Raw genomic sequence first — 17,500 nt, 5'->3', positions numbered from 1 at the left:
CAAAAACAACAACAGCATCAAAAGTAACTTTTTCATTTTGCTTTGATGCATTTTGTAGGTGCATCTTTGATTGGATGTAAAAACTAACTGAAAAATAACACATTATTACATAAAACATTTTTTTAGTAAAGTTTGAGAATTTTGCATAGTGGGATTTCTCAGATAAGAAAAACAAAGCGCCGTTTCCTGGTCATGAACTTGTCAAAGCGCCTCCCTCCAGAGCGAGTAAAGCAGCTCGTGTGTCTCCCACAGAAACATGCCTGTGTCCAGAATGCGCATGCGACCCTGGCTGGAGGTGAAGATCGAATCCAACACCATCGCTGGACTCCATTGGGTCAACAAGGTAAAGCACTGAGATGTTGATCACCGCCGTGTAGATAAGCATCAGCAAGCGACGGCATTGTTCTAATGGATCCGTAATGTTTTCAGGAGGAGAAGATGTTCTCCATCCCGTGGAAGCACGCGGCTCGGCACGGCTGGCAGGTGGACAAAGACGCCTGTCTGTTCAAGCAGTGGGCCATTCACACAGGTGAGCGATCGCTCGAGCACACGGCTGACGTCACAGTCCACCACAGGTGCGCTCAAACTCCCGCTTGTGTTCCTCAGGTAAATACAAGGAGGGAAAGACCCCACCCGACCCCAAGACCTGGAAAGCCAACTTCCGCTGTGCCATGAACTCTCTCCCCGACATCGAAGAGGTGAAGGACAAGAGTGTGAACAAAGGCTGCGGTGCGGTGAGAGTCTACCGCATGCTTCCCGCCATCGCCAAGAAGAAGATGAAGAGATCCAGGAGCCGCGACAGCCGCAAACGCAAGGTAAGCGTGTGCCAGCGAGTCTGCAGCGCAGGTGCTTGGATCTGGCATGCTTCCAGATCACAGCATTAAAGATGTGTTTGTGTGTTCAGATCAAGATGGAGGAAGCTGACACTCACGAGATGCACTCAGAAATAACCCAGGAGAACACCATCGACAGCACCGTCAACCTAAGTAAGGCTTCTCAGATTTGACCTTTCTATCAGAACGGAGCTGTGCACAAGAGTGTGATGTTCATCGCATGTGTCTCTTCCCCAAAGGCACTGCCAGCTCCTCTGAAGAAGCCCCTGCATACGAGGTGGAGATCGCCAACTGTCCTGAAGACCCCTACACCTGCAAGTTCCAGGTGTCTCCGGTGCACTCCACAGGTAACAGAGCTCTCGCCTCGCTTCACCTGTGTCTCTATCACTGACCACTGCTCAAACTCACCCTGTGTTTTCTCCATCTCTCCACCCGCAGACCTGGAGGAGAACGAAGCCATCATCGAGGTGAGTGTGAGCTTTGCTCTGTGTGCATTGTGCTTTTTCATTGGCAGGAATACCCCGTAATCAGAGAACAAGCAAAACCCAGCGGCTTACACGTTCTGTGTTTTGCTCTTGCAGATCTCACGGCAATTGGAGCGTGACAGCACGCAGTGGCTGCAGACCAATTTCTTTACAAAGGGGTTCCTGGGCAATGAAGTAGCCACAACAGAATCTCTGAGTCCAGAGAGCCAGTGGAGCGAAAGCTCAGGTAAATGTTGTGTGAGCGCTGTGGCCGAGTGTGTGTTCTGTGCCGAGCAGGATCTGACGAGCGTTTCTCTGTCCTGTTGTTGCAGGAGAGGAGCTGGAGCTCCGGCTCTACACTGAACTGACCCCAGACCTGCGTGACGAGTCTCTCTGCACCTACACAGAACTCATGAACAGCAGCTCCATGCCACAGAGCTTGTGTCTTCTCTGAGAGAGCGGCTCAGGCTCAGCTTCTCACTCATGGACAATGGACTCCGATCCACACAATGGCTCAACCTCGTAGCTCAGTCTGGATTCTGCTGGTCCTCGCGGGACAGACGGGTGCTCTTCAGAAACGCTCTCTCTGAAGGATCTTCCAGAACTGAAACTGGACGACGGATGGTGGCGTTCGCTCTCTTGTACAGCTCTGTGACCGTGTAACCTCATGTAATGTGAATGGAGCGATTCCGTTATGTGCTCATCATGGCAGGGTTTCCTCACCAATAGGACATATATATATATATATATATATGTATGCATATTCATTTTACACATTTATCAGATGAGAGTTTGGGGAGGGGTTCTTCACTGTACATACTGTAAATATTTATTTGTAATAAAAACAAAATGAATTTATGTGCTGTTGTTCGTGTTATGCTTTCCTGAGAGAGAGAGATTTAAATTAAACTTGTTTTATTCCAAGCACCATTTCTCATTTTCATTTGGTCTAAAGAGTTTGATGCACTAAAGCCAAAAGTTAATAAAATAAAATATTTTAAAAGTCCAAGTTATAAAAATAGCTAGTTCAAGTCAGAACTAAAAAACCTATAATTAGTTACATCTAAATGAACTAGTTTATATATTATTTAACACTGCTGAATCAGCCTGATGCAAACTTAATATTATGTGTTAAATCAGGCAGAATTAACCCTTTAAGCCACTTTTCACCGTTAAGACAGAAGTCTCTTTAAAGAGGCAGTTCACCCAAAATAACAAAGTACACAGCCTCACACCAAATCACCTGCAGAACACACATAAGCGTTAAAAGATATTTACACAGTGTTTTCTGATGTCCTCACAAAGGTTATTGTAAAGTGATTCGTGACTGGAGGTTTAATCTCCTGAAGTTATGGTAAGTCATGTGACATGTAAGAACCAATGAGGCTGGATGTTATTGACACATACTGGATCCGGCCTCACCTTGTGCTAAACAATGTGCACTCGCAATGAACCTCATATCTTTAAAGTGCATTACATAAAAAAAAAACGTATAAGATAATGTCATATTAATGAAATAAAAGGCCACTTAAGTTCACTCATGTACACTTAAATTGTGCACTTTTAAAGTTTTTAATAAAAATCATGTTTTAGTAAACTTGTGTCGTGCTTTCAAGAAGACCTTTATTTTGATGTGTTCATAAAGCACTTGATTATAATTGCAACTATAGTTTGTTATGCAATATTACATTTAAAATCCACATATATTTTACTAAATGTAGTAAATTGCAAATGTGGGAATATAGAGATATTTAAGCACATGCTATTCTAGTTTAAACAGAAATGGCATATAGTCAAGTCAGCTTTATTTCTAGAGTCGAGATGGAGATGATGAACAGGAGAATCCCTGATTCAGTTCAGATGGTGCTGTAGAGACGGTGAGATCATTATTCAGATCTGTTCAGAGTTCAGCTGGATTCAGTCCAACGTCTGATCTCATCTGATGGTGTCAGTCTGAGCAGATATCAACAGATTTCACTTCACCAGACTCCATCGCTGACAGACATGGGGAAAACCTCTGGTGTGAGTGATATTGGTCAAGGTTTGTTAAACTGGCATGAAGTGGGCAGGAAAGAGCTGTGGTCTGTTCTGAAGGATGCAAGATGAAGGCATTACATGAGCGGCTTATCAATGACACCATGAACACTGATAAAGCAGTCATCCAGGAGTATATTACAGTTTACCATAAACACTTCTCAGTACATTCAGCAGAACTTAACCATATTTCAAAGACAACAGATGACTTAATGCTTAAGTCATCTAATTGCATTTAATATAAAGTTAATATATAATACACTTTCATTCAATTGTAAATAACACAGTTAAGGTTATATCCCATTCACACTTCAGTATACTCAGTAACACTTTAGTTTAGGGACCGGTTCCCACTGTTAACTATAGTTTATTAGCATGAATATTACTGGCATAATGTCTGTTTATTAAAACACATATTAAAGCATGAGCATATTTTAGATGCCTTAATTGACCACATATCTAAACTATTAATGATCAGAAAATTAAATTAAGCTTAGTGAGCTTAGTGAGGCAGAATTCATAGTTAATAGTGAGAATTGGTCCCTAAAGTCTGACACTTCTTATGGTGTTTTTTATTAATTATTTCTATAATAAACGCTCTTTTTAAGGCATACTTCATTTTCAAAAGGATCTGTAAAGATGGGCTGATGTGAACGTGATTACGTGCTAAAATGTCACTCTGTTCATCATATAAAAGGATCGTAGCGCTTCAGAAGACTCAGTTTTATGATCACTTTTACACCACATTTATGTTATTTTTGGTGCTTGAAACTTTAGACTCACTGAGTATTGTGGTGTTGATTCTTCAACAAATCCTCCTTGATCCACAGACGAAGGACAATCGTACGAGTTTGGGACTGATACATCATTCATTTCAACTTGATATGGAGCAATACATAAATAAATAAATGTTAAAAATATTAATTGCTCTTGCTCTGACTTAGAAAGTTAATAGCTGTGTTAAATTCAGAGAATTCCAGGCAGTATTGAGTGAGGAAAGCAGTTTATTTTTCTTTGTTTAGGCAAGAGTCAACATTAGAGCTGAAACCCTTCATACAGAAATAAGTCTGTTTAGAGAAAATCTTCAAGTGACGAGTGAGGAAAAGCAAAATGGCTCCAGAGGCGAGTAAACAGATCTTCTGCTATATACACATGGAGTTAGTTGGTCTGGTCTTCACCGGTCTGCAGGTTTCACACAGCACAGGCTCCCGGTATTAAATCTTTCTCTCTGAAACACAAAGGAAAGAAGGAAGTGTGATGAAAACATTCAGTGAGCCGTTTCCTCTAACCGACTCCCGAGGGCTTTCTCTACATGATATATGTGAGACGGTGTGATTTATGGACGGTCGTGTCATACATCACAGATCTGAACCTCCTCTGCTCGTTCTCTTTTTGAGGAAGTACATTCTCTGAGACAGTTTTAGACTCGTAAGATGGCATACCAACGACTAACCCACCTACATATCACTGATTTTATCAGCTGTTGTTTGCAAGACAAGCTAAATTTACAGCAAATACCTAAACCTTTCACAGTCGTTCTGCCACATGCTAACCCACATTAGAGCCTGCTATAGAGCGCTTCATCTGTTAATGCAAACTTGCCGTGCACTCACTTTATACAGACAAGCATGCACTTCATATCGCCTTCAACCACCTGTGATCATTTATTCTGATCATATTCAAACATTTCACCAACATCACACTCCGCACAATTTCTGACTGAAGGCCAGTTTCTTATTCCTCACTTACTGACACTTTGTGTGTTAAAGTAATGTTCATGTCTTGTAGTTGTTAAAAGGGATAGTTCACACAAAAATCATCACTCGGTCATCATTTATTCGTCCTCATGTACTCATGAAGATGTTTTGAGAAACGTCTCAGTTCATTCTTGCTTGGAGTCCAGCATACTTCGAAATGTCTTCAGGAGAAAGTCACACAGATTAGAATGAGATGAGAGTAATTGATGACAGAATCATGATTATTGGATGAACTGCCCCATCAAAGTGTCATGAATCTGATCAGATTTGATATTTATGAATGAAAGCATGAGTTACTAGACAACCATTAGCACACACAGAAACTTAATTATTGAAATAAATACAGCGAAATATGAAGAAACATGTACGGATGATAAGATATCATGTGGTGAAAGTGTTTTTCCTGTTATTCCAACCCTCGCTGAGTGCAATGAGAACAACAGACTCTCATCCATTAAACTCAGACGGAGAGAAATCCAGACGTGACGTTCTGTCTGCACTAATGCACGGTCGTCTCGCACCTCTTCATAATGAAATCATCTTCTCCCAGTTCGATTAAATATGTCCACTTCACTTAAACTAAAACCATATTTTTGTGACTTGAAATATAAAATAATATAACCCCACTGCTCAAAAAACGACACTAGACATTTCACTTATAGATAGCTATATCATAGCATTCATTCATAGCAAAATCCCATGAACACATTGTATTCAACCAAGTGTCCTTCCTCTCACAGAACAGCCTGCTGGAAAAGTGGCCAATCAACTGAAAACACCTTGGTGTTGGTCACTGAAGCGATACGGAGTGCAAGAGCTGCGTCCAGATCTTCAGTCCTCAATCTGCTGGATATATCTGCTGTAATCAATAATGTTAATCAACTAAAGCATACTGACTGATCACTGGGGTTCCTCAGGGATCGGTTCTTGGACCGCTCCTTTTCTCCATACACACTACTTCCATAGGACACATCATTCAGACTCAATAGTCCTCATTTATAAAATGCTGTGCAGAAACCATCCTAAATGTGATAAGTAAGCATATGTGTGATTCATAAAATGTTTTCCACACTTTCAGATATGAAATCTATGAATTGCAAATTATCTTGATCTTGCGCGCAACTGAATGGTTTCAGCTCTCTGCCTTGTAAATGACTCTTAATTAATGTCATTAACATTTAAAAGATCACCAGTGATCATCCTAATTCTTTAAAGAACAGTGAGCAGTACTCCAACCAGAAAAAGTGAGTATGCTTTATAAATAAGGCCCATGGCACCTGCTCGGATCTCAGGCTGCCTGGTGGACATCTCAGTATGGATGAAAGAACATCACCTGCAGCTCAACCAAAGACTGAGCTTCTCATCTTCCTGGTCAGGAATCTTGGGGTGATCCTTGATGATCAGCTGACCTTTAAAGATCATATCACAAAAACAGCACGATCATGCAGGTTTGCACTGCACAACATCAGGAAGACCAGACCCTTCCTAACTGAACATCGTCCCTGTCATTTCTATGATGGAACTAATTTCACAGTCTTCAAGAAATAACTAAAATCTAGAAATAACTTTTATCCTCATCCCTTCCAGTCCTACCTTTTACTATTTGATGACTGAAACCTTGTATAATGGGCACTCCTCGTGTTTATTGCCAAGGTATGGTAAATTGCTTTATGTATTCCTCAGTTGCAAGTTGCTTTGAATAAAAGCACCTGCCAAATGAATGTAAATGTAAAATAAAATATTAACTAATTTCATTTCAGCTAGGTGTCAAGCAACATTTAGTTTAAATTTAGTTTGATGTAGTAAAACAATTAAAATTAAATAAAAATGACAAAAAACTATACAGACATTTTAATAAATAAATAAAATGACAAACATTTTAAAACATTAAATAAAAATAAAAATGAAAAAGACAAATTCTAAACATCAAAACAACAACAATAGTGTGTCAATGACACTCAAATCAGACTTAAACGCACTGTCTCATGTTCAGATCAACACACTGTTACACTGAGAGAGACACAATGACCATCTGTGCTGTTTACACACGCATGTGTCTGATTAGATTAAAGCTCTGAGCAAACATTCCAGCTGATCTGTGTTTCTGAAGCTCGTTGTCTTTCCACTTCTTTCAGATGGTTATTCTTTGTGCTTCTATTGAAATGCTTGTCACGCCATATAGATGCTGTAGGTTTTTCAGGTCAGGGCAGAAAAGTGATTAAAGCTCTGGACTCATCCAGCCAGTCGAGCAGACAAACACACAATGACCAAAGCAGAAACACAATACTGCTGAATAACAGATTATGTAAGAATTCACGCATCAGAAAACATCTGGGGCACTGGAGCAGCTGTGGACGGATCTGTCCTCAGATCAGTGCTTAGACACTCGTGAGGAGAGATACGCCAAAACCAGACCCTCAACCTGACCCTGACCCTGACCCTAAGTCTGACCCTGACCTTGACCCTAAATCTGACCCTGACCTTGACCCTAAGTCTGAGTCTGAGTCCGACCTAGCAGCACCAGAGCAACCCACAAACAACCTGTCAAGCAAAACATTAAACAGGAAAAACAAAAACAAAAAATCTCACACACACACACACACACACACACACACACACACACACAAGAAATGTTGCTTAAAGAAAGTGCTGCTTAAAAAGTAAATCAAAGTGCTTGCTTACATTCTTTTTTGTGTGATATTCATGTTAAATATTAGCATGTTAAATCTTACAGCAATACTCCAGCCACAAATGAAAATGTGAAGCAATCTGATCCGACAACAGCTGATGCTCTTTTTCACTGGAGGAAGTGTTATTCTGGATTATAGACTCTATGTGTTTGAGTTAAAATCATCTTAATGCTGGATGTGTTTCAGGTTTTGTCTTCTCCAGATGTTCACTGATGGACTGGAGTGCTGTGGATTATTGTGATGTTTTTATCAGACTCTCGTTCTGACGGCACCCATTCACCTGAAGGATTCCTTCAGCAGAGGTCAAATGTAATAAAGCTTGATTAAACCCCAGTTTCAGTCTGTTTGGCTGCAGATGTGTAGTTAGTGTATGGTGGCTCTCTCTGTGCGAGTGGGAGATTTCTCTGTCCTTCCAATCGTACACATCACCGTCAGAAAGAGGAACATAATCATCTGCTTATTTGACACATTTCTCAAGACTTCAACAATAGACAGATCCTGAACTTTCAGCAATTTTTCAACCGCGGGCAACACTCTTGGGAAATTTTTAACTTCATCATTTATTTTTATGTCTTTTTCAAATGCCTGAGATATTTTTTATGAATTCGTAACATTAAAATCATAAAACTGGTGGATATTAATACACAACTGTTTGAGTTTGGGTTCAGTACAATTTTTTTTTCAATTGATCAAAAGTGACAGCAAAGACACTGTTCTTCAAAGTTCTTCATGCATCAGTTTATTATTTATGGAAGTAAAGTTCATGTACATAAGGTAGGGTCATACATCATTAATTTATATTTAGTTTTACTGTACAGTGAATGCAGTTCCCCATTCGTCATCAAAGGCTTCTGTCACCATCTGTAGTGAAACCTAAAAGCCCCGTCGTTTCTCACAACACCAGGTTTTCTGGGTCTTTTCCGAAGCACGTCTCTCACACACATGTACAGATGAACCTCGTGTATCAGTCCTGAATAAAACTCTAGTATTTCACTTCCTCGGAAGTTTCCCTTTCCTTACACAACATTGCAGTTTAGTTTATTTTTGGACAAGTTTCAACATGACAGACAAATGAAGTGTGTCTCCTCTGCTTCACTGGGGTTAAGCAGACATTTATAACCAGGATGTTAACGTGAGACACTCTTTGTGAAGTGAAGTGAGCTGAAGCGTGTGTTGAGTGTGTTGGGTTTTCCCCGCTCTTATCACACACACTAATGCCCGCTGATGGTATTTCCCAAAATGTTTGACCTGGACCGCAGCAGGGTACAGAAGAGTAATAGGGGATCTTTAATCACTGAGGATCCTAGGGTGCACATTAGCATACGGTGAATAAAACAAGGGTCTATTTCTACTTGATCTAACTCACTGCTCATTTCTGCTTCATCTAACATACTCTAATGGCAGGTTTATTTGCAGATTAAACAACATCTTTGACTTGTGTGAAAACAGTTCACTGAAAACTCGATTATTTAGACATTAACTGTGATAATATTCACTGCAGGAGCTGTATTTCCACTCTCATTAACTAGTGATGCACTGAAATTATACTTCTGGATCAATTTGGCTAAAACCTAAAATGATATAATCTTTGTATAATTGTATAACAGTACTATAAGACTTTTGTCATGCAATGTCATGTTTTGTGTATCTTTGTTTTGTGTTACTACAATTAGAAATTCCACTTAACCAAAAACTGAAACAAAAAACTAAAATAAAGTTTATTTAATAACCAATTAATTACAGTTATTTAATAATCAACACTCCAATACAACTTTAGTTGTACAAACATTTAAATCGCATATAAATCACTTTTTATATCAACGTTTGCATAGAATTATGTTTCTACTCATTTTTGGGTGAATTTTTTAAAGGATGCCACACACACACACACACACACACATGCTGTTTCACATGTGTTACATTACACATACACCTCCGGCTGCTATATTCTATATTCTCGTGTTCTATTCTATATTCTCATATTCTATATTCTTATATTTGATATTCTCATATTTTCATGTTCTATATTCTCGTATATTCTATATTCTCATATTCTGTATTCTAATATTTTATAATCTCATATTCTCATAATCTACTTATATTCTATATTCTCATGTTCTATATTCTCGTATATTCTATATTCTTATATTCTGTATTCTAAAATTCTATAATCTCATATTCTCATAATCTTTTTTCTCTATTCTATATTCTATATTCTCATATTCTATATTCTTATATTCTATATTCTCATATTCTATTTTCTTGTGTTCTATATTCTCATATTCTATATTCTATATTCTCATAATCCTATATTCTATATTCTATTTTCTATATTCTCATGTTCTATATTCTATTTTCTCATATTCTATATTCTCATATTCTATATTCTTATATTCTATATTCTCATATTCTATATTCTTGTGTTCTATATTCTCATATTCTATATTCTTATATTCTATATTCTCATATTCTATATTCTTGTGTTCTATATTCTCATATTCTATATTCTCATATTCTATATTCTTATATTCTATATTCTCATATTCTATATTCTTGTGTTCTATATTCTCATATTCTATATTCTATATTCTATTTTCTATATTCTCATGTTCTATATTCTATTTTCTCATATTCTCATGTTCTATATTCTATTTTCTCATATTCTATATTCAATATTCTATATTCTCATATTCTCTCATCCCAGACTGTAATCTTCGCACTGGCTCAGAAATGTTCAGGAATATACAATTTAGGTGTCAACTGTGAACATTTGCACTCCCCCACTTTACATATTCTGCACAAATGTAGAGGTAATGTTCATGTTTATTTTGTATTTCATATTTGTATATTCTTATCTTCCTGATTTAAAATAAATAAAATAAAAATTCTCTCTCTGCTCTTATTGTATAGCTTTTACTTGTCTAATTCTAAAATGGCTCATCTCATTGTTCTGTTATTTATTCTTGTTTTTCTTTTGTCTTTGTCAAGCACAGGTTACCGAGACAGATTCCTCGTCATGTATACATACAGTTCTTGGCAATAAACGTGATTCTGATTCTAATAATTTTACACATACTTTTACATTTAAATATGTTTCTTTAAATATTATAGCTAACAGAAAAGCATGTTAACACAGACACTGGGCGTGTGTCATTGTGTTTCAGCTGAAATCTTTCTAATAGAGTTAAATATAAAGCTGGTTATAGGACTCATTGATAAAGGTGAAGAGAGGAAAACACTTTGGGATGAAAGACCTGCAGAGCTTTAAGCTAAAAGATCCAAGACTTTTACAGAGAAATAAAACACAGTGAAATGTGCAGTGTGATTTTAGTCCTCACACAAACACTGGAGAGTGTTAAAAGAGCAAGAGAAGGAAACCCTCTCTGTGAAGTCCATGTTCGATAATACAGGCCTCGTCTTAAAGAATCCGTCTGTGTGCAGCAGACCGAGTGCAGATGGGGCGACTCGGTGTTCTGGAGGAAGTGGTAAGAAAACGTTGAGGTGAAACGCAGCGCTGCCCTTCCTCTGCAGCGGGTAACAACTGAGACTTCCAGCACAACGGCATCAAATCAGAGCTCTGCAGATCAATACTGATGACAGACAGCTTCTGTTTCACTCAGGACAGACGACTGCATTAACACCAGCTCCACCTAAATCAAGCTGATCTCCGCCAACTCCTTTAAAACCGTTTTACAAGCTTGATAGCTGATGAAATTCACCAGTCAAGTCACATTTATGTCTAGTGTTTTATAGTCTTTATAAAGATCATTTCACAGTAGTAAACAGGAAAATAACAGACTGTAAAGAGACAAAAGTGTCTTTATTCAGCTTTACTGATGATGTCTACCAGTCATTTGCCTATTCGTGATGCTTTATAAAGCTATAGTGTATTTGTGTATATTGTGTGTGTGAGAGTGTAAACTCATTTTTAAAAATTAGTTATTTTTAATTTTTAATTCTACTTTGTTTATGGATAAACAAAGGATAAAGCTTGGCTTATTAAATATCAGATGCCTTTCTACAAAAACACTTTTTGTAAATAACATGATCACTGATCATAATCTAGATGTGCTCTTTTGACAGAAACTTGGCTAAAACCTGATGATTACATTGTTTTAAATGAGTCCACCCCCCAAGATTATTGTTATAAACACGAGCCGCGTCTAAAAGGCAAAGGGGGAGGAGTTGCTTCAATTTATAATAACGTTTTCAGGATTTCTCAGAGAGCAGGCTTCAAGTATAACTCGTTTGAAGTAATGGTGCTTCATATAACATTATCCAGAGAAACCAATGTTAATGATAAATCCCCTGTTATGTTTGTACTGGCTACTGTATACAGGCCACCAGGGCACCATACAGACTTTATTAAAGAGTTTGGTGATTTTACATCCGAGTTAGTGCTGGCTGCAGATAAAGTTTTAATAGTAGGTGATTTTAATATCCATGTCGATAATGAAAAAGATGCATTGGGATCAGCATTTATAGACATTCTGAACTCTATTGGTGTTAGACAACAAGTTTCAGGACCTACTCATTGTCGAAATCATACTCTAGATTTAATACTGTCACATGGAATTGATGTTGATAGTGTTGAAATTATTCAGCCAAGTGATGATATCTCAGATCATTATTTAGTTCTGTGCAAACTTCATATAGCCAAAATAATAAATTCCACTTCTTGTTACAAGTATCGAAGAACCATCACTTCTACCACCGCTTTTTAAGTTATCTTCCTGATGTATCCGAATTCCTTAGCATATCCAAAACCTCAGAACAACTTGATGATGTAACAAAAACTATGGACTCTCTCTTTTCTAGCACTTTAAATACAGTTGCTCCTTTACGCTTAAGGAAGGTTAAGGAAAACAGTTTGACACCATGGTATAATGAGCATACTCGCACCCTAAAGAGAGCAGCCCGAAAAATGGAGCAATGCTGGAGGAAAACAAAACTAGAGGTATTTCGTATTGCTTGGAAGGAAAGTAAGCTATCCTACAGAAAAGCATTAAAAACTGCTAGATCCGATTACCTTTCTTCTCTTTTAGAAGAAAACAAACATAACCCCAGGTATTTATTCAATACAGTGGCTAAATTAACAAAAAATAAAGCCTCAACAAGTGTTGACATTTCCCAACACCACAGCAGTAATGACTTTATGAACTACTTTACTTCTAAAATCCATACTATTAGAGATAAAATTGCAACCATTCAGCCTTCAGCTACAGTATCACATCAGACAGTGCACTATAGACCCCCTGAGGAACAGTTCCACTCATTCTCTACTATAGGAGAGGAAGAATTGTATAAACTTATTAAATCATCTAAACCGACAACGTGTATGTTAGACCCTATACCATCTAAGCTCCTAAAAGAGGTGCTTCCAGAAGTCATAGGTCCTCTTCTGACTATTATTAATTCCTCATTGTCATTAGGATATGTCCCCAAAACCTTCAAACTGGCTGTTATTAAGCCTCTCATCAACACAAACTGACCCCAAAGAACTAGTACATTATATAGACCAATCTCGAATCTCCCTTTTCTGTCCAAGATACTAGAAAAGGTGGTATCCTCACAATTATATTCCTTCTTAGAGAAAAATGGTATATGTGAGGATTTCCAGTCAGGATTTAGACCGTATCATAGTACTGAGACTGCTCTCTTACAAATGATCTGCTCTTATCATCTGATCGTGGGTGTATCTCTCTATTAGTTTTATTGGATCTTAGTGCTGCGTTTGACACAATTGACCACAACATTCTTTTGCATAGACTTGAACACTTTGTTGGCATCAGTGGAAGTGCATTAGCATGGTTTAAATCGTACTTATATGACCGCCATCAGTTCGTAGCAGTGAATGAAGATGTATCATATCGATCACAAGTGCAGTATGGAGTACCTCAAGGCTCAGTACTAGGGCCGCTGCTCTTCACGCTTTATATGTTACCCTTGGGAGATATCATCAGGAAACATGGTGTTAGCTTTCACTGTTATGCTGATGATACTCAGCTCTATATTTATTTCTTCTCGGCCCGGTGAAACACACCAATTTGAAAAACTAATGGAATGCATAGTCAATATAAAAATACTGGATGAAGAGTAATTTCTTACTGCTAAATTCTGAAAAAACAGAGGTGTTAATTATAGGACCTAAAAACTCTGCATGTAATAACCGAGAACACTGTCTAAGACTTGATGGTTGCTCTGTCAATTCTTTCTCATCAGTTAGGAACCTAGGTGTGCTATTTGATCGCAATCTTTCCTTAGGCATGGACAAATGGTGAGCATGATTTCACAGAGTACAGCATTTTCAATACAATATTCCAATCAACCAATCAGAATTGAGATATAACCATTTAGAAAATATCTGTTTTAAGCTTAAAATCAGGGTTCGGTGCTTCTACACCTTGTTAATCAGCTCTCATTTCCCACTGATTTTAGGAATAAATTATGAGTAGGGTTATGTTTAGGGTTAGGGATTGGGTTTAGTCTCGATAATAATGTTGATCCAGGATAATCAGAAGATGTGGATCCAGGAACATGTCTTACTTGGAAAAATCACGCGACCTGGACAAATACAGATGCTTCCTGCAAATGTTTGTTTATGAGTTAAATCGTACTCAACAAAGAGCATGAAGACGAGACATGTTTCAAAGGTCATAGATGTTTTTCAAAGAAATTGTTCTTGTTTATTACACACACGAATGCACAACAGGGAAACTCACTTTTTCTGAACATGCAAAATATTTCTTATTTCTTATTACATTTGTTTGACTCTCTGTGCCCATATACTGTATTTTGCTGCTGTCAAATTCTCCATAAAACTCTAAGAATACATTTTTACTGTATTTTACTGTTTCTTTATGACTACACCAGCTCTCCCTTCCCAGATATTCATCTGCACAAAAATCCTGACAATCGAGCCGTTGTCTGATGGAGATAAAAACAATAGCTGTGTTTTGAATTTGGCTATACTTGCTTATAAAATGAGGGAAGCAAGACGAAATCTGTTTTAAAGTGCTCGATGAACAGAGCAGACGCAAACATCTCAGAAACTAAACAAGGTTTGTCCAAGAAATGAAATTTGTCGCTAGACATTTTTTATTTATTTTAAACATTTATTTTAATGTCACTTAATATAGAGACAAAGTCGTTTAGCTGACATCTACTTTTCTCCAGCTACAGGCCACGGGTCAAAACTGCGCTCTGCGTTAATCACACGTTAAATTAGTGCCGCTACAATTAGTTTGAGTTAATGAATTATTATTAACGTGTTAATTTTGGCAGCCCTAATACATATTGTGTGTGTGTGTATAATGTGTGTGTGTACATGTAGGCTACATGTTTTGTTCATAACACTCTTTAAGGGAAATGACGATGAACTGTTGTTTCTGTTTTGTCCTGCTCAGTTCATCGCTAGATGTTTGTAGTGTCCTCATCTGAACTTATGAATCCAGTTAAATTTGAGAAGCTTGAATGGAAATGGTGCATAATAAAAGTAGCCTGTCGTGTAAACTTCTTCATAGTTTTTTCCCACTCATCACATGGGTCATATTACACCTCAACTTATTTACTGGCTTTCCTGCTAAACGAGTACACACATTTACAAAGAAAAAAAAAAAGAGGAACTGATGCCACAGCTGAGTCTGCCATAAACATTCACACAATACTGAAATACCGATTGATGTTAAACAAACATTCATACGCATTTATGATGTGAAAATAATGCACATACAGCTGTTTAATTGCTGTTATTTAAAAATGGGAACATCTAAATTACTGATTTTATTCAAGTCAAAATACCATATATATATTCTCTCTTTAATTCACAAATAATAACATCAGACGATCTGTAGTTTACCAAGTTCTGTGCGTTCCTAAAATCAATGCAAAGCTGTAATTACATAAAGAGAGAGCTTATGTTATATGGAAATTTCTCTGAATTATAAGGAAAACAGTGCAAAAAGAGTTTGGAGAACATGAGGGATGGATTCATCTCCTTCAATTTTCACAACTAGAATTAGTTTTCAAGTGTCAACCAAAAGCAACAATGATTGTATTCACAGAGCATCTGCTCACGCTGATCTCCTCTTTCATGCTTTGATATAAACACAGAAGCTGAAGTCGTCTTGCAGGTTTCAGTCTTTGTTTAGCTTGCGCTGGAAGCACAACGACCCACAGATCTGGTTATGATTACACACTCTTCATCTGGAAGAACCGGAACGAAGCTGAACTGAAGGAGAGTTCATTACAACTCCAAAAACATCCCAAAGACACGGAGATCTGCTCAATATCACTCTCAGAACAACAGACACAGACGCTGACCCTGGGACGCTTTCACACCCTTGAGCATTATTCACCCTGAACAGAGTATACTACATCAGTATCTAAAGCATACGCACTAGCACCTCACTGGTACATATCTGTATCTGTGGAGAAGAAGTCAGTGCTGCCGTCTCTAGCGTGTTGTGAGGAGCAAGCGGATCAGGGATCATATGTTTGCTGTAGTCCAGACTCATATTCTCTAATGGCTTTCTGCTGCAGTCATAAAATAAAATACACACAGACGCTTTCTGCTCCTGGAAGTCATCCAGTCTCAGCACTGTCATGAGAGCAGGTCAGAGGTCAGAGGTCAGAACAGATCTGCGTGACCCGCTGGACGTCTGCATGCTCTCCTTCAGGTCCTCTGAACAGAGTTCTCACACACAGATGCAGAGTATCATGGTATTATTATCACATACAGTGGGGATCGAACATTTGGGCACCCCTTGCAGAATCTGTGAAAATAAGAGTAATTTTCAAAAAATAAGAGAGATCATAATAAATGCATGTTATATTTTATTTAGTACTGTTCTGAGTAAGATATTGTACATAAAATATTTTAACATTTAGTCCACAAGACAAAAAAATAGCTGAAATTATTAAAATAACCCCATTCAAAAGTTTGGGAACCCTTGGTTCTTAGTACTGTGTTCTGTTCCCTGATGATCCTCGACTGTCTTTCTGTTTTGTGATGGTTGTGCATGAGTCCCTTGTTTGTTCTGAACAGTTAAACTGAGCAGCGTTCTTCAGAAACATCTTTAAGGTCCTGCAGATTCTTCAGTTTTCCAGCATCTTTGCATATTTGAACCCTTTCCAGCAGTGACTTTATGATTTTGAGATGCACCTTATCACACTGAGGACATTTGAGGGACTCAAACACAACTATTTAAAAAGATTCAAACATTCACTGATGCTCCAGAAGGAAACAAGATGCATTAAGAGCTGGGGGGTGAAAACTTTTGGAATTTGAAGATCAGGGTAAATTGTACTTAATTTGTGTCCCGGGAAACATACAAGTGTCTTCTGTTGCTTACGAAGGGCAGAACTAAATGGAAAAAAAACAAAATAAGACAAATTTGGACAACCATCACAAAACAGAAAGACAGTCGAGGATCATCAGGGAACAGAACACATCACTAAGAACCAAGGGTTCCCAAACTTTTGAGTGGGGTTATTTTAATAATTTCAGCATTTTTTTTTTGTCTTGTGGACTAAATGTTAATATCTTTTATGTACAATATCTTACTCAGGACAGTACTAAATAAAAAATAACATGCATTTAGTATGATCTCTCTTATTTTTTGAAAATTACTCATATTTCCACAGATTCTGCAAGGGGTGCCCAAACTTTCGATCCCCACTGTACATTTATACATCCTCAAGTTTATAACATGCCCACAGAA

General features: G+C 37.8%; 1 protein-coding gene and 1 long non-coding RNA gene across 2 annotated transcripts in view; one reads left to right on the top strand and one right to left on the bottom strand.

Moving 5' to 3' along the window:
• Positions 1-2,155, top strand: part of LOC127985984 (interferon regulatory factor 1-like) — a 2,578-nt gene extending 423 nt beyond the window's left edge. Inside the window, exons 2-9 of the mRNA XM_052588206.1 lie at positions 253-343; positions 430-529; positions 607-815; positions 905-986; positions 1,073-1,180; positions 1,272-1,300; positions 1,415-1,544; positions 1,630-2,155. Coding sequence (XP_052444166.1) covers positions 257-343; positions 430-529; positions 607-815; positions 905-986; positions 1,073-1,180; positions 1,272-1,300; positions 1,415-1,544; positions 1,630-1,751 — 867 coding nt within the window. The 5' untranslated portion in view covers positions 253-256 and the 3' untranslated portion in view covers positions 1,752-2,155. The remainder of the gene's footprint in view (positions 1-252; positions 344-429; positions 530-606; positions 816-904; positions 987-1,072; positions 1,181-1,271; positions 1,301-1,414; positions 1,545-1,629) is intronic.
• Positions 2,156-2,289: 134 nt separating this feature from the next.
• LOC127986011 (uncharacterized) overlaps positions 2,290-17,500 on the bottom strand; it is a 23,490-nt gene continuing 8,279 nt past the window's right edge. Inside the window, exons 2-3 of the long non-coding RNA XR_008160714.1 lie at positions 4,115-4,559; positions 2,290-3,385 (exon numbers count right to left, since the gene is read on the bottom strand). This is a non-coding gene — a long non-coding RNA (uncharacterized LOC127986011). The remainder of the gene's footprint in view (positions 3,386-4,114; positions 4,560-17,500) is intronic.

The sequence above is a fragment of the Carassius gibelio genome, chromosome B21 (genome assembly GCF_023724105.1).
Source record: "Carassius gibelio isolate Cgi1373 ecotype wild population from Czech Republic chromosome B21, carGib1.2-hapl.c, whole genome shotgun sequence".
In the NCBI taxonomy this organism is placed as follows: domain Eukaryota; kingdom Metazoa; phylum Chordata; class Actinopteri; order Cypriniformes; family Cyprinidae; genus Carassius; species Carassius gibelio.
This window is presented reverse-complemented; position numbering and strand designations above follow the sequence as displayed.